We start from the raw sequence: 22474 nt of genomic DNA on the forward strand, positions 1-22474 counted from the left end.
TACTGGAGCTGTGGCCTCACCAATGCCATGATGTGTTCCTTTATGTTTAGCCTTTCTGAAATAATTTGAAAGAAGGCATAACACTAAATCTAGTATGCATATATATGTAAAATGTAATCACATTGTATATGCTATGTGTGTGTTAGACTGTGCTTCATCTTAGCCAAAAGGACAAGAAATGCCATGTTTAATGGTCCTGAGATGGGAAGTATGATGGGATTTGCAGCTATGGCAGATAAATGCTGCTTTTAATCGTGTGTAACACATCTTGCAGTAATTTTCAGCAGGACATATGGGGACCTCACCACCCAAGTCCTTGCTGCCACACTGAGGTCTCCTCACGCAAGATAAAGCCGGGGAGCAGGCACAGATCTTTTCTCTCTGACAATCAGTGCCAAGACCTGAGCGAATGGCCTGAAGTTTTGTCAGGGGAGGTTTAGGTTAAATAACAGAAAAAGTTTCTTCATCCGGATGGTGGTTGGGCACTGGAAGAGGCTCCCCAAGGACACTCTAAGGCACATGGTGTGACTTTTGGGGACGTCCTGTGCAGGGCGGGGAGCTGGACTCCATGATCCCTGTGGGTCCCTTCCAACTCAGAATATTCTGTGGCGTGGGGGTAACTTCCTGCCACTGCCACTCAGCAGTTCCTCTGACTCCCTTTGTCCCGCCTTGCCCCGTGGCCGTCCCCGCGGGACAATTTCCCTGAACGCTGCCCATGCCTTAGCTGCTTAGCTGCGGGAGGCCGCTTTGGAGAGGCCGGGCTGCCGGAGCGCTTGGCGGGCTCCCCACAGCCCCGCGGCTCCCGCCGGGATCGGCTCCAGCCCTTGTCGCGCCCCGACACCGAGCGGCCGCGCCCCCCGCCGCCTGCGGCGGCGCGGGAGAGGAACTACCCCGTTGGCCCGCTGGGAGAGTCCATTGCCGGGGGAGCCAAGAAAGCAGGGAAGAGGGAATCTCCCGGGCATTGCCGCCCGGAGCACTCCGGGGACGAATGGCGGCCACCTCCAGGCGCACCGGCTCGGCCATCAGTGCGGAGCGGCGCGGCGGTGCGGGCGGGCGGCGGGCGGGTGTTTCCTCCTTCGCCCGTCCCCCCTGTGAGGCGCGGCGCGGTGACGCGGCCCCGGGTCAGGGCTGAGGCGCGGCGGCACCGTGAGGCGCTGTCAGAGCCGCGCTGAGAGGGTCCGCCCCGCTCCGCACCGGGATCCGCCGCCGCTGCCATGGAGCCCCATCGCTGGCTGCCCCTGGAGGCCAACCCCGACGTGAGTGCCCGGCCGGGGCGGTGGGGCGTGTGCGCGGGGGCTGCTCGCCCGGCAGCCTGCCTGCTGTGGGGCGGGCCGGAGGATGGCGGAGGGGAGAGGGCAGAGGGCTCCGGGCCGTGCGGACCGCGTCGCCTCTTAAGGGCTGGCTGGTAGTGGCAGGGATGGAGGAAGGTCTTATCCCGTGGATCCGACTGGGTCTTAACTCCCTTCTGTTTTCTGCTTTTTTTTCAGGTCACGAATCAGGTAAGAAGCTTTTATTTGGGGTAACCTTTAGTCTGTGCAACTTTGGGCCCATCTCCTGTCGTGTTCGTGTAGTAAAGGCTCCTTCCTGTCCAAGGAGAGTGCCCCCTTCCTTCCCCACGCGTGTCTGCGCTCAGTCTTCTCATGTCGGACCTGCTGCAACCTCTCCCATAAAAGATACTGTGTGAAAGAAAAACGAACAGGAAAAAGAGAATAGTTGTGCCTGGCTATTACTGTAATGAAATCTCTGATGTTTTTCAAGGTGGGTTTTAATTCATTAATTAGCGATTAAAACATTAATTTATATGTAACGTGTGCTAAGTGTGGACCTGTACATGATAGCTTTGGGCACATGTACGAATCTGCTTGTTTCACAGTATTGTATTCTCAGTCTTCTTTGGCTGACCATAAAAAATAATGTAAGTTTACCATATTTGCACTTTGCTGCTTATTCATGACAATATGTACATGGTTGGTTGTTGCTGCCTTTGTTAGTGTGGTAGAGCCCACACTAGAGAAAGGAAGCTTGTTCTAGTACACAAAACAATGCTCCCACTAAATAAGCTCTGTCTGAAAGGAAATCACACACACTCTATCCCTGCATCATGTTTTCACTGACAATTTTCAGCATAGCATTGATGGTCAGTTGTTGATTTCAGCAGGACTGTTGATAATGTTAAAAATGGTGTTTAAGCTCTGAAACTTCCAGCAACAAAATTGTATTCTTAAAACTATATTGTTGAAGTATTTTGGAAACTGGGAATTTCTGTGTGGCAAGATTGTTTTGTTTGGGGTTTTTTTTTAATTGTGATTGCTGTAATATACAAACTATATCTGCAGGAGAATGAAGAGTTATTTGATGAGTTATTTGATGCTGCATCATTTTTGTGCTTCATAGTTTTCTAGGGCAAATAATTTAAAAATTCTTACAGTATTGCTGCTGTGGAGTGATTTGAGGAGTCTATAATCCCAGTCTCCTGAGTTAAAATCGACAATCTTTCCTGGGATGGGAGTCCATCTTGAGCATGCACTAGAATTTCCTCTTTTTTTGTTTGTTTGTTTTGTTTAGTTTGTTTGGGGTTTTTTGGTTTGTTGGGTTTTTTGTTTTGTTTTGGTTTTGTTTTTGAAATTCAGTGACTAAATTCCAGTTTGGAAGGAAATAAGTGAATAAATAACTAGTAAGAATCTCCAGTTATCTAACTTCTGACTTTCCAGATGTTGAGATGAGCTCATCATGGTGAAAATTAAGACCGCCTTTAAAGTAGAAATTGAGGAGGAAAAAACGGTGACATTTTAAAATCTGAAATATCTTGTGTGTTTGTGTTGTATGGAGAAAATCTTAGAGGAATGTCAAATGAACAATTTTAAGGGTGTTTGAAATCCATCATTTTTGCCCATTGATTTTGCATTGGTGATGGATGCATCAGTTGTAGATGATCATGGATAATAGGAATTTGTGCTCCATGTGGATTTTCTTGTTACTGTTTCTGTGTAGAAAAGGCCACTTGAAACCAATCAGACTTCCTCCTTCACTATATTTTCCAGTCTTGGCTGAGCAGGGATTGTTATTATCTAGACTATATTAAAAAAAAGGTGATTGTTGAATATGAATGCACCTTGCATTATTAATCATTGTTCTTTTAATCTCATCAGCACAGTGGTGAACTGTGTAGCAACACGGCTGTTAGTCATGAGTTATTCATATCCTGCTCGTGTTTGAAACAACAATAATAGTAATTTGAAATTCTAATGAAGTTGCAAACTAATTTTTAGAAAATCCTATTAATTGCAGGGATGGGCATTTCTTGTAGTACTCTGTACTGTGCATTCTAGAAGTCTTTCTAAAAGAACCCAATGGCGTGCCTCTACAAGGTGTAACATTTGTGTCTGGTAGTCACTTAATACGTGTATTGGGACAGACATCTAGCCAAGTGCCAAGTGTTTCTTCTTGGGGATTGTTTGTTTGGTTTTTGTTATTTTTTTTTTTAGTTGAGTGTTAGACTATCCCTAATGCATACTACTTTTGTTAGTGTTAAAATTATTTCTAGGTGTGGTAGTAAAGTCTTATACCAAAAAAAAAATAAAAATTCCAGTGACCTGTAAGATACATAGATTCTTAATGTTAGATTGTAATTAGAACTATCATTCCAATTCAATAAATGCTTATACTGTTTTGATTACTGTGCCCATCATCTTATTCCCCTATTAACAGTAACTAGTAAGGAAGTGTACTAAATGCATGTTCATTTGCTTTTACTATGTTCTTACCATGCTATGTCTTCTCTGGTTTTGTAGCATAGGCTGTAAATATGAGGCTTTCGGTCTTTGCAGTAGAAATTCAGATGTGTCCTGGTTTAGGGCAAATTTTTGTGAGGAGACCTCCAAAGGGGTCTCCACTAGAAAGCATTCAGTGGCCCCTCCCCCAGCTGGTTCAGGAGAAACAGGTGATGGGGATACTGGAACATACAGTCACCCCAGGACAGGATGATAATGGAAAAAAATGGTATTTCTCAGTTAGAGGTATGTGAAGTCTTTCAAAAATATCTCAGAAGTTCTTCTCTCTCTGAAAGTGTTTATATTGTAATATAAGTCCAGGAATTTGTAAATCATTAATCTCTTTGTGCATATATGTTAAAATTATTTGAAGGTTCAGAAACTAGATGGTGAGGCTAAACAGGAATATTCTTCCTTAGGTTTAAAGATTTCCAGTGGTGGTGGAAGTCTGCCATGTGTCTGTAGTGATCTTTTCAAGAGAGAAGACAGTCATTCAATGCAGCACACAGTGCTGGTTGAAATGACTGAAGTCAGGAGTTAAACTTACCATACAGTGCTAAGTGATTGTCACTGTACTTTTTTCTCCTTCACTTCTTCAGTCTGACAGTCTGAATTGTTGTCTACCTCTGACACAGAAAGAGTTGATGATTCAGCATTTACAAAGCTCCATTTTGTATACGTGATGACAGGGAATGGTTTCTTCTCTTTGATCTTCCATTGGGAGGGGCCTGACATGACCAGTGCTACCCTCCTTCCTGGTGTCTGATGGGATTTTCCTGAGAGAAAGCAAGAAAATCATGTTTAGCAGTTACCATATGTATGATGTTTGTCTATCTTGTTCCCAATTTCTTATGAAAAATAAATAAAAGCTTCATGCAAATTTTTTGGAGTGAAAAGATCAGAACACAAGCTGATTGTTCTTCGTCATAATGTTGCTTCAGTCTGACTTGCCACCCATGATTGATTGCCTAGGAAGTGTAGATAAACAAAAAGTATTGGTGGATACTTTTCTTTCCACCTTTTTTCATTCTCTCTTCACTTTCTTCATCTTACACATTCCAAGAAGCATCTCTGCTTCCTGGATAAGATTTCAACTTAGGCCTTCACTATATCCAGCTAAGGATACAGTAATTGACTGCATGATTATGAAGCTCAAGCACTGGCTTCAGAGTTCAACTACAGAGTGTTGGCTGTGGCTTGAGTTTCTCTTGCACCATGGGACTTAGTTGCTGGTTCTTAGTTACCTTCCAGCATTATTTTCAGGCCTTTGTTCCTACTTTTGAGAAGATTTGGGGTTTTGAGTTCTTTAAGCCATTAACGTATTGAGAGTCAGCTGCATAAATTATTTTAGCTCATGGACACTGTTGACAGCTGTGACTTGAAAGTTACAGGGACAGTAAAGCTCATAAAGCATAGAACAAATGGCAGAAACTGGATACAGCTAGTCTTTATCCATTTATGGAACACCTCTCTTCAGGGTGTCAGGCAAATACAGAGAAGAATTAAATATCTTGGAAGCAGGCCTTAGTCTTCCTAAAAGGTCTTTTCATTTTCTGGACTTTGAAACACTATCCCACAAGCTTTCCCAAAGAAGAGCTGTAGCTATCAAAATAATTGAAAATGCAGTGCACAGGATTTCTGACATGCATTGGGAGGTAGCACTCAGATGAGGTACTGAGGTATTGTCTTGGTGTGAAAGGATGTTGGATGTGGAGAAACACAAATGTCCTTCTAAAAATGCCTAGCTAAGTTTATGGCTTTTTTTTTTTTTTTCAGTTGAGGGAATGGAGTTTAACTCTTCTGTAGTAAGAAGAGTGAAAATTAGGGGGGATAGTGTGCATGCTTGTAAAACAACCTGTTATTACTCATGTAGCCTCAGAAGCTGGAAAACCAGGATTCAGTTTGTGTCTTTCTGTAAAGACAATATCCTAGAAAGCCTTTCACAGAGCCAGCAAAGGGGGAATGGTGAGCCTGTGGTGCTGCATATCAAAGAATCAACACAAGGATAAATATGAAGGAATTGTAGGTAACCACTCTGAGACCACTTCCTGAATGGCTTCTAGTTTAAAATATCTCCGAGTATGTAGCCCTCTGATTGAGTTTATATAGGTAAATATGTTGGACAGGGAAAATTGTAACTTGTTTTGGGGTTTAGAGTACTAATCATATGAATAGTTGAAAGATTGCTTTAGCTCAGTCTTTGTATGTTCTTCAGTTATTGAAAGCTAAGAAAAGCATGTATTTCATTCCTCTACTTGTGTTTGCCACTTCTGGTCCTTCTTATGTTTTTTTTTTCCCTCAGTTTCTTCCTTCTGATTACAAGAAAGCCCTTACAGTCTTGAAGACAGAATGGGTGTTAGAAAGTAGAAAACAAGTGGCAGTTGTTCATGCCTTATACATTATCTTGCTGCACTGAAAATGCTGTTTCCCACTTCAACATTTTCCTTGCTTAAAGGACCAGCAGAGTCAGTAGAATCCAATGGTTGTTTCAGTAAAGTGCAAAAATAGAAATGTGTATAACAGCTTATTTGGAAGAGTGGGTCAATCCAGCTTGTTCCCTGTTATGAGTTACTTCTTAGATCATGGAAACAGGTCTGTTAAGTGTTTTTCACAGAATAACACAGTGTATTCTGTTTTGAATCAGTGGCTCAGTATCAACACCTCAGGACTCTGCTGGAAGCATTTTGAAGCTCTTGCTCACTGGTTTCGGAGGAAGCCTGGTCAGCTGGTTCGTCCAGATTTCTGAGTGCTTTTTTTTTGCATTGCTGCTTGTGGGATGCCCTGTTTGAATATGTACAGCAGTACCTGGGCATACTGAGTGTTAAGTTTCAAAATTGCTTTATGGATATGTGAAAAATATATACCACTCGTTTTGAAGAGCAGGAATACTAACTGTGAGTCAGTGTTGCTTATTTAGACACCATGAAGTAATGAACACACCTGGAAGGAATAGAATAGCTGTAGAACAGAATAGAACACACCTGAAGGAATAGAATAGCTGTAAGTTTTCTCATTTTTTTGAAAAAAAATTTGCGATAGGTTGTGTTCTTTGAACTTCATTATGGTGTCCCAAAGTTCAGAATCTGAAGAGATTAAAAAAGGAAGTCTGTTATAATGGATCATCTCTTGTTTGAACAAGATCGTACTGTGGCCGTTCTTGAGTGAGGAGTAGTTGGTAAAAAAGAATAAAGCAGCTTATGTAAGTTCCAACTATCTCTTTGCTCCTGGTGTGCCTTTTGACCTGCTATACAGAACCAAAGTTTTTGCAGCTGCTAAATATGAGTGAAATGATGCTGTCTCTAAAATGTACTGAAAAATTATTCCTTCGTTTTAATTACATAAATGTGATGATGAAAGAATGGAGAAATATATCCTTATAATGCTCCAGCAATAAAATGTTGCTAGGGTGGTTCCCTTATTTCTAGAAAGGAATTTCACTTGGTTTACAGACTTGATTTTTAGAAATAGAAATAGACTTGATTTTGTTACATGCTTCTAGAAATGATGTGTAAAGAATTAAAAGCAAAATATTGTGCATTTGTATTTTTAATATAGATTAATAAGAATTGGATACTTTAAGAAATGAATAATTTCCCCTTTCTTGATGATAATTCAATCAGTTACCTTTTACTCAGTATCTTACTACTATTAAGTGAAAAAACCACCTTGAATTCAATAAAGTGCCAAAAATTCTTCTGCTGTAATGAAAAGTTAGAAAATATTGCTTGTCTTAATTGGTTTATTTACATGTTGTTCTTCCAGTTTCCTAAAGCCATAGGAACATTTCATTTTTTGCAGAGGAAAGTCTTAACTGTCATTTTGTTGTGATATAGAGCTGCTTTAATGCATTCAGCAGAAGTACAATAAAATGTGGATGATGTGGGTGTTTGGTTTACATTTGTGCTTAGAAGAGGATGGCAACCGTTGGTTCTTCCCACAGAAGCTCTCTTGACTTCTGCATCTGAGAGTCTGGAAATGTTTGTGCATTTTGCCTGTTTTATGTTTTCACGGTTCCAACTTTTATATAAATACCACAGTAAAATGTGGAAAAATCCAGGTCTTGAGTATAATGTCTTAGTATATAAAATGTGGTGTTCCTGAACTATTTGCAGATGTTGTCCAACTTTAATTGCACTTAAATTTTGAACTCCTATTTTGTTTCAGTTTTTGTCCTCACTTCGTTTTTCCATGCAAGTGACAGAGTAGAGAAGCACATTACTGCTTAGACAATATTTCAATTGTGCACTTTTAAAATAAGTTTATAATAAATTTAATTCTTATATTTATTATATACTTACAATTTTTTTTACAATTTATATATTGTAAGTATATAATAAATATAAGCATAAGTTTCTAATAAATTTCACCCTTAAGTTGTCTTGTTCCACTTACCATTTCTCCATCTCCATAAGCCTGATAGATCAGATCTTCTGCTGGCTCTGTAACTGTGTTGGCAGAAGTAGGATTCTAAACTCATATTAAAGATAGCTGTTCTGTGCTTTTTTCAATGCCTAACACCTAGTAGGCTGAAGTAGCGGTACCAGCAATGAAAACAGAATAGCTTAAACCACATGCTGTAGGTAAAGTGCCTAGAAGTGCCTATTGTAATGTTTTTGCTATTAACCAACATTTAGACATACCAAGTTTCAATTTGTGATCATTTAGAATAGAATGAGGTAGGCTGGAAGGGGCTTTTGTATTCTGCAGACCAACCAGGCTCTGTTCAAAACAAGTTGCTCAGCAACCTGTCAAGTTCTGAATTTCTCATGACACGAACTCCACAGTCTCCTGGACAGTTAGTGCTAGTGTTTTACTATGTTATTTTTAAAATACATTTTTAAATGCCTTCCTTATCAAGTTCAAATTTCCCCATGTTTCAACCTCGTTTCTCATTGTTTTGCTGTGGGCTGCTGAGATAAGTCTCCATCTTATCTGCGCTCTCCCTTAGCTAGTTGCAAACAGTAGTAGTCAGGTGAGAAAGAAGGACCTTCTGAAATACTTGGGCAAAAAAGATAAATTCATAGGAAGTGCAGATAAGGGTGAGGGGTGTAAAGCAGTTTCTAAAGTGGTTTTTTGTCTATTGGTTAGCTGGACCAGTGGAAAACTAGGAAGTGTTATTCAGCAAGGTCTTTTAAGACAAGAAGAAAAGAATCAACCAAAACTATGACAATAATCTATAAAAATAAAGTTGTGAAAAAGTGAATACTAGATACAGATGTTGGGGGGGAGGGGGGTAGTTCGTGCTGCTGTTGTTCTTCCTGAGCTTCTCTAAGACTTCTGTAATATAGCCAAGTATTTTTCTTTTTTTCTTTTTTAAGGTAAAAGCTCAAAGACCTATAAATTAAGAATTGTCAGCAGTGTGATAATCAGTGTCTTAAAAAAATCTGATACTCTCTTGTGCAGATCTAGAGAAATATCAAGCTGCTATTTTATATTATCTTGCTTACATAGTATCAATAAGTTAAGTGAACAGCTGAAACTGAGTGGACCCTCAAAGAACACTAACTGTTCTTTACAGTAGGTATTTGTAGAATAAAATTGCTTTGATAATCCCTAAATAATTGGAAAGGAAAACAGTAGAGATGTCTCTCCTTTTTAGACAGTGATGCTGTCTAAACAGCATTTTAGACAGTGTCTAAAAAGCATACTGAACTTCCTGCTGTTCTAAAATTCAAATGACTTTGTCTTCCCATCTTACCATCTATTGTTCATCTGTTACCCATATGTCACTCTCTTTTACACAGGGACTTACGCTGCACGATTTTTTAAATCTATGTAATAATTTTCAGAAGGATATTTCTATCTTTTTCCCCAGGCCTGAATGAAACCCTCTTGACACACGGAGAGATATCTTCTTTGCCTATTTTGGGTCTATCCTTAGTATTTTATTTTTGGTTTATGATTCTAAAGCAGAGTTGTTAGTCTGGCTGTGTGTTAAGATCACTGCTTGTCATACTAAGCCTATGCTCTTGCTGTCCTCTGTAGTACTGACCATCATTTTTCTTTGTCACTCTCATTGTTTGCTGGAAGTTAAAATTCCTCAGGTTGTGAAGTTTCTAGGTGGTATGGTAACATGAATAAGGAAAGGTGCCCTGTATCCATGGAGTTTTAGTTCCATTAAATTCTTAATTCAGGAGTTTGACTAAACCATTCTAGGATTTAATGAGCATTTTGTTGACTTGGTGTTTAAAGGGTTTTACGTTATTTTTGTTGGTTGGTTGCTTGGTGTTTTTTTTTTCCCAGTGGCGTAGAAAAGAGCAAGAGTATCTAAATCACTTATTTGTCCAGTAAATTAATGGTATCCTTTATCATTGTCTTTTCTGGTTTGTGGGGTCTTTTTCTAGGTGAGTGTTTGGGGATTTTTTTTATTTGTGGGCATTTGTAGCCTTATTTCATGTATATTGCAAAATATCAAATGATACTGGAATGGAAAATGGAATTTTTTCGGTTGTGTTACTTTTCCTGCAATAAAAATGATAGATTAATCACTGGTTTAATAAGAGAAGTACTAGAAGTGCAATTAATATTCTAATGTACCCATACATGTAGTCCCTTCTGTTTTGAATTTTTTTTTTTCAAAATACACTGTCTTCTGTTTCTTCAGTTACTAAATACTTAACACTTCCCCTTTTCCCCATGTTCATTCAAAGATCTGTATATGCCACAGTGTACAATTAGTTTCTTCATATAATTGTGAAAGGCCACTGTGTGTGTATAGTAACAACAGTTACTGAATTCAGTTATGTTCTTCCAGACTGACAATGAAAAGATTTGTCTCAGATCATCTCTGTAGTTTAATTTAGCACAAGAAGAATATCCAATTTAAAAGTGAACATCCAATCTTCAAAATATATTACTCTGTCATAGTTTGAAGGGATTTTTCTTGTAAAAGATATACCTACTAAAATGTGTATCTTGTGTGGTTTTGCTCCTAACATATTTTGCTTGTAGGAGCTCCAAGATGAGCACTGGTGCCAGGTATTCTGAAGCCATGAAGTCAAATAATACCATACAGAGTCGATTGATGCCATAAGTTTGTTCATATGTGCTCTGACTGATGGCTCTGATGATTTCCAGTTAATGTGAATATTCAGCGCTCTTCTGTTTTGTGGCAGAACACTCTTAAAATGGTCAAAATGCTTTAATGGTTCAGTAAATAGTGCTGGGAGTGTTTCCACTTCCCTTCCATAAAGACTATTTGAATACATAAAACATGGTGACTTTGTGTTTTTGTGTGATTTATTCAGCCTTATTTATGAAAACTTGTATCTCTTTTATTCTCCCTAAATTTTAGAAAGTATGGGCTGTTTTAATGTATTTCATATTGGGGATACTCAAAAGATAGGTGTTTGAGAGTACCTGTTTAATAGTATGCTTTTTTTTTTCTTTTCCAGTTCCTGAAACAGTTGGGTATACATCCTGACTGGCAATTTGTAGATGTTTATGGTATGGAACCAGAACTGCTTAGCATGGTGCCAAGACCAGTATGTGCAGTACTACTTCTCTTTCCAATAACAGAAAAGGTAAATATTTATTTTAATAATCAGTTAATTGCTTTCACCATAAGTTAAATGGGAATAAAAGTTTGAACCTTGTACTTTGGTGTCATATTAGAGTCAAGATGAAACTCAAGCTTTATTCAAGAGACTTCTTCATTAAAAATCACACAAGAAAATGCTTCTTTCAGAACCTTCTTTTGATAACCTTGCACATATATTTCTGATTTTTTTTCAAATCAGAATAGAAAAACTTATGTAGAAGCATAGAGAAATATGCCTCACACTTTTCTATTACAGGGAATTTAAGGGTTTTTTTATAATAAGCACTGTGAAATGGCTCAATTTGCTGATTTTAGCAGAAAGCTCCAATAGCATAAGGAAAATACGAAATAGTGTGTAGGACAATATGCACCTCCTTTTTGAGTTTTTGTCCTGTTACACTGACAGTCCTTCAAATTTCAGTCCACTTCAATCCACTTTCAGTTCAGTCATCAGTATTGATGTGGCTTTCACTTCTTGGACAGATGGGACATATTATTAAGATGAAAGACAACTTCCCCCTGTCTTTCACGGTATTGGACTTTGAAGAACTTGCTTTGGTGAAACCTTCAATGTGCTCATTTTGTGTCATCACGTTTTTACATAGTGTGATTTGTATTGATCTTTCAGGTTCATAACTATTACATAATTGTGATAAGGTCAGCCAAAAAGGTTGAAGTGAATCTGTCCACAATTCATTCTTTTAATATGTCTCTCAAAAATAATGTAACATATAAGGACAAATCACTGGGCTATTGAAGCTTAACTTCTACAACAAAGAGGAGTGACCAGTCAGTGTCCTACACATTATCTCCCTTAAATCTATGCATTGTCCATTTTTCCAAAACAGCTATATAGGCAGTACTTTTCAAGCTTGATTTCAGTCACCTTGATAGTTTTGAGCTTAATCAAACTTTCAACTCACTTGTCTTCAGGAAATGTCCTTTCTGTCACCTTTGAGGCATTGTTTTCTGTGTGCTGTCATTTCTGTCTGGCTGTTTGAGCTACAGGTATGAGCTCCTTTCGTGACTGTCACTTTTCTTTTGACTCTGTGCTTGTGCAAACCTTTTTTTTGGATCATGCTATGGGAACATTATCCCATGGGAATGAACAACCTTGCTCTTGTTCCAGAAGGTGTGTCTGATTTCGTCCTAAAGAAACATATGGCAAACAAAACCAGAGAAACAATGTGTGCTGTGTTGCATGAATCAGTCAATCTGAGAATCAGTCAAGTGTTCAGCATGTTAATCCTTCTGAAACACAAGGGACACAAGTGTTTCTATCAACTGTTTAGCCTGGCTGTGTGAAGGATGAATGTTTCATGGGAGATTCCAATGTTTAGGAGCTTTTGTTGGTCAGTGTAAACTCTCAAGGCCCTTGAGAATAATTTTGTATTTCTGGAGTAGTTTTTCCCTCCTCAGCCTCCCTTTCTAAACAGCCTGCAAAATTACACTTTAATTTATGATTTGTTTCTTGACCATGTCTACATTTATGAAAGTACCTATTAGTCTTGCTGCCTTTGTAAACGCTTTTTTCGCATATCTGTCTGTTCTTCTGTCTGGAAGTTCAGTTGTTTTGTGGTTCTTGTATATCAGTTTCCTTGAACTTGCTTTTTAGGGCAAGCTACTCTTGTTAGCATTCAGATAATTTTAGGTTTGTTGTCCACTTTAAAGGTCAATGGTTTCTTAGTCTTCATAGTAGGTTGTAGACAAAGTGAATCTTGTGGGTGTTGGCCATTTTGGGCCTAATGAATGAATATTAATATAAATTATGGGATATAAATGAATATATGAATATAAATTGTGATATCCCATTAGGTTAGGAGGTTAGGAGGAACCTCTTGAGGTGATCTGGTTTGATCCTTGCTCAAAATTGTATTTTTGGTATTCTCAGCATTTATATGTTTATTTTTGCTGGGGTTTTTATTTTGGTTGGGAGGGAATGAATGGCAGCTGTATTGTTCACCGCTGTAGTCTGAATTTGTTGTCCAATTAAACTCCATGAAACTTGTATCTCAATTAAGGCTATTTTTGTATTTGCCTGTAGATAAACCAAGTTTAAATGGTTTATAATGCTCTTGCTATTACTTAGCCTATTCAGAACATTGAGACAACCTGCAGATACAGAAAATTATGCCAGAAAAAGTTTTTTGGTTTTGTTTGTCACTGACAGTACAGAGAGCCCAAGGGAAATTTCTTAGAAGTTTGCAGGAAGAGTTCCTTGATAGCGTTCTGCATTCATACTTTACTTTCATCATACTTGTATAAAAAGCCCATTCACTTCAGATTATTTTTTTTGTCTGCAAAAGTACCTAGTAAAAGAGGCAAAGGAGGAAGTATTGTCTGGAACATTTGTGGATTTATTTATTTATTTATTTATTTTTCTGTTTGAAATTAAAATTTAAAGAAAGAAAATAAAAACCTTGAACAAATCCAGTTAAAAAAAACATAACAGCACCACCAGCAAAGAACCAACAAATCACAGCCAGCAACAGAAAAAGCACAAAACCAACACAGTATAACAGATTTTAGTTAAATATGATCTTTTTAAAACAGGCACTTAAGATTGTCCAGTCATAGCAAATTCTCTTTTTGCTACAGAAAAAAAAAAGTTTTCTTTATGAACGTGGCTTTAGAAGGTCCTGTTTTGAGGCTTTGGATATTATATAGATCTTATTTTATACTCCTGGGAAAAATTAAATGTAGCAGTGAAATTTTTAAAGAATGTTTCACGATGATTAATCACTTAAAGTATTATGGCTTTCTTGAGAGCACTTTGACACCTCTGTCCTTAAAAAGTCTTTAGTTGCATTGAAGAGAGGTGGTGACATGAGCTCAGATCAAGGAAATACTTATTTTTGAAGTTAGGTTAGATATCTCATATTCAAAACGATGTTTCAAGTGTGAAGGCATTGGGTTAAGAAACAGTATAGAGCAGTTCAGGTGAGTTTATATATACTTGTTGGACCATGTGTTAAAACATTTAAAGTGGCAGTATTAATTAGCTGTTGTGTTTTATAAATTGTTTTGTCTTGAATAATTTGTACTATTTGTGAAATATCTTTTTCTTTCCTTCTAGTATGAAACCTTCAGAACAGAAGAAGAAGAGAGGATAAAAGCTAAGGGACAAGATGTCAAATCATCAGTGTATTTCATGAAGCAGACCATTAACAATGCTTGTGGAACAATTGGGCTAATTCATGCTATTGCAAACAACAGAGATAAAATGAACTTTGGTAAGATTTTTTTGGTTTGGTTTTTGTTGGCTTTTCCCTCTCTTTCCTCAACTGTTGGAAGCCATAGAGGGAAGGGTATGTTTTGCACTATTTTCTTTTAATATAGCCGTTCATAAAGGTAAAAGGAGTGCATTTTTACCTATAATTACAAAAATAATATTTTATACTAATTTGTGAACTAAACTACTTGAAATGCAGCAGACAGCAGTTAACCTTGCAGTCAGCCTTCTATGTCTTAAAAATACAGTGCAATTCTATCTTCAGATCTCTTGTTGGATTCTGTAAGCTGTGAATAAAGTTGGAATTTAAACATGACACTAATCATGTCTTTTTTTAATTTTTTAAAGAAACTAATTCTTCACTGAAAAAGTTCCTAGAAGATTCATTATCTATGACTCCTGAAGAGAGGGCCAAATACCTAGAAACTTATGAAGTTAGTATCAAGATTTTACTTTTATTTTAAATGGTGTAAGAATTACTTGTATGAGCAGGTACTGTCCTTGGGGGTTGACTAAATGAAACACCTGAACAAACTTGATTTTACAGTAAGCTTGTGATCAAACAGTTGCTACAAAGGAAACTCTGCTTTGGTGTTTTAGAGTATTCCTGCCTGCCCATAGCTCAGTCAGCAGAATGGATTTTTTCAGTGTTCTCATGCATATTAATTCCCTGACTCTGTTTAAAATTACTTTGAAATGCATGAGAAATGTGTGCATATTCTTTTATTCTTTTTTTTTGTGAATTCAGGATGTAGTTTAATGGCCAGTTTAAGCTGATCTGGGGCTATTGCTGAAAGGATAGTCCTTTTACTGCCTCTTTTAATTTGTGCCTTCCAGTCATATCTCTGTGTGCATTTGAAGCGCACAAAGAGCTGTTTTGGCTGAAATATGATCTCCTTCCCCTACCATCCTAAAACATGAGATGTGCTAGCTGATAATGTGGTCAACCACATCATTAGTGTTATTTGAAAGGATGTGGCAGAAACATCTGGCCAGTGGTGGATGGCAAACTGTCGCTCCTGATGGTAATCATGGTCCTCTCTCAAAATGAAAACCTTGATGATTTTTAAGGCAGAGTTCGCTTTTAGCATATTGTGAAACCCTCAGGAATATGAGTGTTAACACCTGGCTAAAGAAAGTAGTAACAAACAGAAACAGTGGGGATTTATGACATTTTCTATGGAAATGTTAGACATAAAATGACTGATCAGAGCTTCTATCTAAATTCTTTTTTCTGTTCAAAATGATAGATAAAAAATGCTTGTAGTGTTTTCTGTGTGCAAAAGTGCCATTACAAACTTTCAGATACTTGACCTGAATTCACTGTTATGAAACTGAAATAGTGCTTTTCTGAGATCCTTGGAGGTGGAGATTATTTGTTTATTATCTTTCTTATTTATTATAAGCACTGAACAAAAATAGTTACATCTACGCAATGGATAAAATGAAGTGCAAAAATGATTCTTACAACATTGAATGTCTCTCATTTAAAGTCTGATTGAAATATATTTTAATTTTAGGCTATTCGTGTCACTCATGAATCCAGTGCCCATGAAGGTCAGACTGAGGTATCCATTTTTTAAAAAAGTCTTTGTTTATATCTGCTTTGAGTTGGATATAATTGACATGAAAGAAATCATATATTACATATATTAAAGATTTACAGTGAAATTGAGGTTATTGCTTGGTTTTCAGTATTGTGTCATTAGTCCAAAATTAGGTGGTGTTGCTGTGGGGGAACCAAACTTGAAGCTTGGGGGCTTTTTGTTTGTTTGTGGGTTTTGATGGTGGGGGTTTTTAGCATTAAGTTTTTAGCTCTTATATAACATGAAAGATGTTTCTAAGCTTCATTTCAGAGTAAAACAGACAGTAACAGAAACTTGAGGTTTTGATGTTGCACATTTGTAGGTAAGACTGTAAGATTCATAGTAACCATACAAGTGTAACAAATGTTTTGTGAGAGTTTGAAAAGTTACAATTCAGGAAAAGAAATAGTCGAATAGTTGGTTTGTAGTTGTATGTGAGCTGTTTGTATAAAATACAAATTCAGATAAATTTTTACTCATATATACTTTTATAAGCATTTATGCCCCAACAGATTGTGTGATATGGAAAAAACAACCTGAAAGCTGACAAAAAAACCCTGAAATAATCATAAACTTGAACATTCAATGTTTTTCTGGTTCTGTGATACAAAGTCAATTTTCATCTTCCCCAGTTCAGATTTCAGTATCTGTTCCACAAAAGAAAAAAAAAAAAAAAAGGGATTATTGCTAGCACTGCTTTGTTTGAAGCACTTCTGTGTTTGGCTGTGGCTCCAGTGACCCATCCATTCTCCTTTTTAAAAAAGTGCAGTATGTGAAGTTTTCTTTTTTTTTTTTGTGCAGTGTCTTCTATATAATGTAGGAGAAAGCAAAGCAGTCCTTTCTGCTCCTTCTTACCCTGTCTGGAAATGGAAATTATGTTAATTGGTTTAACTATTTCAGTTATAGATACTCAGCTTCTTTTGTAGTATTTTCGTTAAAAACCCACAGCATTCTCTCTTCTTATCTCATTCCCTAAACTAGTCAAGGTTCTCTATTTCAAGGAGAAGCATCAGAAAAAATCTGTCATTTTTTCCTTTTCTAAGAAAAGAGACTCAAAAAAATCTGGTCTGGCTTTTTTTTCCTCAAATGAGTCTATTTCTAGATATTCTTGGCCAGCTCAGAGAGAGCGATTATTCCAACAAATTGCTAAAGACTGAATCTTTTCCTAAGATCCTGGTGAAAGAGAAACTTCTTTAGTTATTTTGATGTACTGTGAGGTTCATGTAGGGAACGATCTGTCTCTATATTCTTCTGGCAGATATTATGGAATGATTGGGAAAGAAAATGCAAGGGCTGTGTGTTTTGAGAGTCTTCATGAAGATTCAGGAAGCTCCTAAGTAATGATGGAATCTCCTAATAATGGACAGTTAACTTCTTGAACTTCCACTAATTAATTTGTTTCCTGATCAAGATAGCCACAATACAAAAGATTGATAATTGCATGGAAAGATGAAGACTTTTTTCATAATAAAAAATTACAAGATTGTCTTAGCAACCATGCCTAAACACAGATATTGAATAGCTAGTTTCCTTGCCAATTATTTATTATTCCATTTTGTATAACTCTATCTGTAAGTAATTCAATATGGATGTTCCTTAGACTGGCGAAATAACTTTTTCCTGTCTTTTTGTTTCCAAAGTTGAAATAGTACAAAGACTGAATACATTTCCCAGGATAATTTTTTCAGAACAGTTCTCATCCATCAACCAAGGAGGGAAGAAATAAACAAGTTTTGTTACTGGAACATCAAATTGCCTGGACATCCTGTCCTACCAGATGGTAGTTAAACAAGGCAGCAAGGCATCCGCACATTCGTTGGTACCTGAGGACTTGCTTTACTTTAAAGTAATTTTTTTTAAGTGAAACAAAATATGAAACATGAATATGCAGAGAAGTGTAACTGAGAGTTGAAGTGAGTTAATCTCTTCTTCCTTCCATGGGTACATTTTAAATGTCACTGTGTACTCTCCATGTAGAGGTTGAAGGGTCTGATCTTGCAGGTGCTGAAGTTACCATATGCAGGTCATAGGAGGTTGTTGACTTTTCCTGTGGGGTAAGTTGAGGATTTCTAGCACCTTTTGGGAAAGAAAGAAGAGAATCCTATTTCTCCTGCATCTTGTTACTTGTTATGATTACTTTGCCAAGAATTTCAAGAATTTAAAGAATTTAAGAGCGCAGGAAAGGAACATGGTTGCCTTCCTATGACTAGGGATTTTGACCTCCATGCAGCCTCTCAACTGTCCAAATAGCCAAGGCATGTTGCATAGAAATCTTTCCTTTGAGTAAGTGGCTTATTTAGTTGCTTTATGGTAGTAAGTGCTGTATAGTTATTGCTTTGTGAGCAGAAGGTCCTTTCTAGGTCTCTTACAGGTTTAAAGATTAAGAAAACATGGAGGCCTACTTCTTCTTAGGATGATTAACTTGGCTTGTGTTCTTCACGAGAAAAGCCTGCTCTATGGGTGCTTCTCTCCCTTAGATAGGTGTTGCCTACTACTGTCCACTTACATTTTTAGAGTGTCTTGCTTAAAAGTATCTGTGTTAGACAGAATAACTTCCAAAATTGGGATGGATAGAGGTCAATTCCACTGATTTGTTTAGAAGGAAGGATGTTTCCTTCCATCATGAAAAACATACCATCATACCATCAAGATAAAGTTAAATTTTCTGGAATCATGAGCTGCAGAAGGTTTAAAAATAGCAGAGTGCAGACAGGTTCTCTTCTGATAATACTGTTTGGTGGGTTTGGGGGTTTTTTCCCTGGATTCTGATGTTCCAGATGTTTGAGGATTCAGTCTTTCATACTTTTGAGTAAAGTCTTTATTTTTTTGATTGCCCTTGACAGTCTTGCTATGTCTTCAGACTTTTTTTATAAATCTCAATGATTACTTAGATTTTACAATATGCTGATGCATTTTCTGCCTTTTTTTTTTTTTCTGTTTCATGTACATATTTCAAACCTCAAAATAAAGCAAGTCTAGCTAGAAATAAAAACCAGAAGTAATAGCATAAAGCAGTGCTATCTTCCTAGTATCTGTGTGTTCTGTCATCTTGTCTGGTGAGTAGGATTTGTTTCTGTTTTAGTATAATCTGTAATGAGTGTTTTTCTTCTAAATTTCGTATGTTTTAAAGAGTTCTTCTCAGGGGGAAAAAACCTCACATTTGGCAAGATATTACTTGTGGTGGGCTCCTAGATGGTGGCTGCTGGAATTTACAGTGGTCAGTTTGCTTCTGGGATGTATCATTACTGTTGGACCTATTTGGCTGAGCATGAGGATGAACTGCTAAGCAAGTGGATTGAAGATGAAAACTGTAGAATGTTCTGCCTTGATGGTGCTTTAGCAGGCTTCCCAACTTTGATATCTGTGATTAATTTGCTTAGTTAAAAAAGCCCAACTACTTTTTCTAAAAATAATAGAAATTTTTTTTCTTTCAAGGAGATTGATTGATTGATACTAAGAATTGTGAAGCAGTTTTAATTTCAATAATTCATTTCAAGTGTGCTAATTAAAAGGGTTGTAAATTTGCACTTAATCCTTCAGGCCAGGTTTTAGACCATGTTCTGTTAATAGTTCTGGATTGTGTGGCTCCATGTCTCACTTTATTGCTACAGTAGAGCAAATAAATAACTAAAGCAGTCTTATGGATACTTTCCAATGGGTACTTCTGTGTAAAAAATGTAGGTCTTTTAAAATTACTTTAGTAGCAAGCAGTGAGATCTGGGAATGGTTCCGCAGAAGAAGTGTCTTGCTGGCTTCAAGGGTGGTTTGATTCTGATCTCATGTTCATGTACTATAATGAGGCAATTAATGTAAGATTCCAGTAGCAGTGTTTCTGTTGACGTTTATGATGATGATGAAGCTTACACCTTCTCAAATGACAGGTATTCCATATCAAAAGCTGCGAAAAAAAAGTATCTAGGTTTTTACCTTAAAGTTTCGTAGATCCAATGTACTCTTCTCTGTATGACAGCTCCTGAACTGCAGATATTGTTGAGATTAGAATAGGTGCCAGATACTCAAGATCCTCTTTATTCCTCCATGAGTCTTCTGCTGAGCATATAATTCTATTTATAATATCTGAAATGTCTAAAGATGTGGAAAATAGAACCTGTTTCTTTGCAGAACTGTACACATTTTTAAGCTGATCTTTATTTTATTTCTTTGTGCTAAGCCATCTTTGAGTTTTCCCTTTTGTTTTGCATTTGGGGTTTTTTCCCCTTCTTGTTCTTCTGATGCCTCCTTGAGCAGTTCATAAGCTTTGAAACCCTGAACTGCCACACACGTTAATATTTCTGAAATCCTCTTGCAAAAAAAACAAAACCACCCTCTCCGTTTGAAAAACTACAACCCTTCAAAAATATTAAAATGACAGTTTGTGGATCTGCATTAGATGTCTAGTCAACAGTGATCAATTATAACTAAGTTATGGCAATATCTGAGGGAGTAAAAGTACTGATTTATAGCAGTGATCAGGATTAGGTTAATATCTAACTCTTTTTTTGCATTGTTATCTTGCATTCCTTACTTTGAAAACAATTGTAGTAACTATTTGCAAGTAGCAGATCAGAAGAATCTGAATGGAACATTTTTTGAGAACAGGAAAAATGCTATTAAATGAGAGAGAAATCCAGGTCTAGAGTCTGTAGCAGAGTAAATAAATTTTGAAATTGGAGTTGGGGAAGAAACTTATTTTGTATCCTATGCCCTCATTTGCATTAATAATATAAAGTTACTATATAGTTACCTGGGACAGTAGGAGAGAAGGAAAATGCAAAGGCACATTCTGTATAGAAGTATGTCAGTAAAAATTGTTTAGCTCAATTAAACAATTACATGCTTCAGGGAAGTTATTCCAGGTGTAAAATATTATCTATACTGATTCTTGAAATAAATGACCTTTTAATATGTGAATGTAATAATGTGAGTAGATGATACTTTTGTTCTGCTCTCCTATTACTGGCATCTATATCCAGTTACTTCTGCAACTATGCTTCATTACAGCTCAGTTCTACAGTAAGGAAAATTGCAAGCTATGCCACAGAAATCTTTTAAAAAGATAAATTGGCCTTTAGGCAAGGAATTAGATGCAGAGAATAATTTGTGTTCAGTGTCTGCATTTCTCAAAGCTTTGACATGCTTAACTCCTGTTCAAGTGCTATTTTGGTAATAGTATCTGAAGTTTTAGCCAGCTGTTAAAATCATTCTGGATTGGCCGGTTGCCAGTTTCCTACAGTATCTTCAGGGGCTTCCCAAACGGTTTCCTGAAACAGCTGATCCTGCAGCCTTGTAGGAGCTAATGCTGACACAGAGGGGTTACATGCACACTCCTGGGCAGAGGGGAGAAAGTTTAACGAGCTAGGCTTAGACCAGCTTTTGTGAACAGCCAATACTCAAATGTTCTGTTAAGTGTTTGACAAGCTGTTTGTGCAACATCAGGGTATCACTAACTGTTGGCAATGGCTTTCCATATCACTTTTTGATGTAAAGTACAGTGAACCTTTTATTATGTTGTGTGGTACTTATGGCATATGGAACCACTTTTGTGATGGAGGTAAAAGTTATTTTGGGCAGGGGAGTTTTAGCAACGTTTATGCGTTACTGCTTAGCAGAATGTGATCTATGGTCTGTGGGAAAGTTCGCTTCTCTAAGTGTTACTACAGCATGGCTCAAAATGATGTTACAATCAAGCTAATAAACATAAGTGATATGGCCACTTGAAATACCTAGATATTGGTTAGAGAGTAGAGAGTACCTGTGTTTGATATTGGCTAGAGAGTAATAAGAGCTTTTGATTTTGTTCATGACCTAAATTTGTAGGAGAAAATTAAGAGCTCTTACATTCATGTATTTTCTAATAAGATTAGTTGTTAAGAAGAGGAAGAAAGAAGAAAACAGAACTGCAGAATAAAATGTATCAACTCTTAAGGGAGGGCAGAGAAAACACTGCCTTTGTTCTGTAACTCCTCCTGTTTGGGTTATTTTAGTACCCTTTGTACATCTATTTCCCAACTGACAGCTTTGACTACTAGAACTGTATGTTGAGTAAAATGAGGCTCAGAATTGAATAGACTGAAGTGCAGAATCTGAGCTGTTACTTCAAATGGAAACAACATTCTTGCACCTCGTTAGGCCTTTATCAAAAATACTGATTAAAAAATCATCCTTTGAAAATCAAAACTGGTGTTTATACTGAGAGAGTCAAAAATCACAATTAAGAACATGTCTCAGATGTTCACAAAAAGCCGAAATACTGGTGCACATCAGTGTGTTTACTTAGACACACTTTTTGTTCAGGAGTGTGATCAGGAATACTTTTAACATGGATTGAAGTTGACAGCCTCTAAAA

At 37.2% G+C, this 22474-nt stretch overlaps 1 protein-coding gene across 2 annotated transcripts in view; it reads left to right on the forward strand.

Moving 5' to 3' along the window:
* The first annotated feature begins 1101 nt into the window (after nucleotides 1-1101).
* UCHL3 (ubiquitin C-terminal hydrolase L3) overlaps nucleotides 1102-22474 on the forward strand; it is a 39859-nt gene continuing 18486 nt past the window's right edge. The window contains exons 1-6 of one of the 2 annotated variants that reach the window (XM_033051447.2): nucleotides 1102-1256; nucleotides 1488-1499; nucleotides 11165-11293; nucleotides 14387-14543; nucleotides 14891-14976; nucleotides 16063-16110. In XM_033051447.2, coding sequence (XP_032907338.1) covers nucleotides 1215-1256; nucleotides 1488-1499; nucleotides 11165-11293; nucleotides 14387-14543; nucleotides 14891-14976; nucleotides 16063-16110 — 474 coding nt within the window. In that variant the 5' untranslated portion in view covers nucleotides 1102-1214. The remainder of the gene's footprint in view (nucleotides 1257-1487; nucleotides 1500-11164; nucleotides 11294-14386; nucleotides 14544-14890; nucleotides 14977-16062; nucleotides 16111-22474) is intronic. The other variant, XM_033051448.2, reaches the window with a different exon arrangement.

This window comes from Catharus ustulatus, chromosome 2 (genome assembly GCF_009819885.2).
Source record: "Catharus ustulatus isolate bCatUst1 chromosome 2, bCatUst1.pri.v2, whole genome shotgun sequence".
Classification (NCBI taxonomy): Eukaryota; Metazoa; Chordata; class Aves; order Passeriformes; family Turdidae; genus Catharus; species Catharus ustulatus.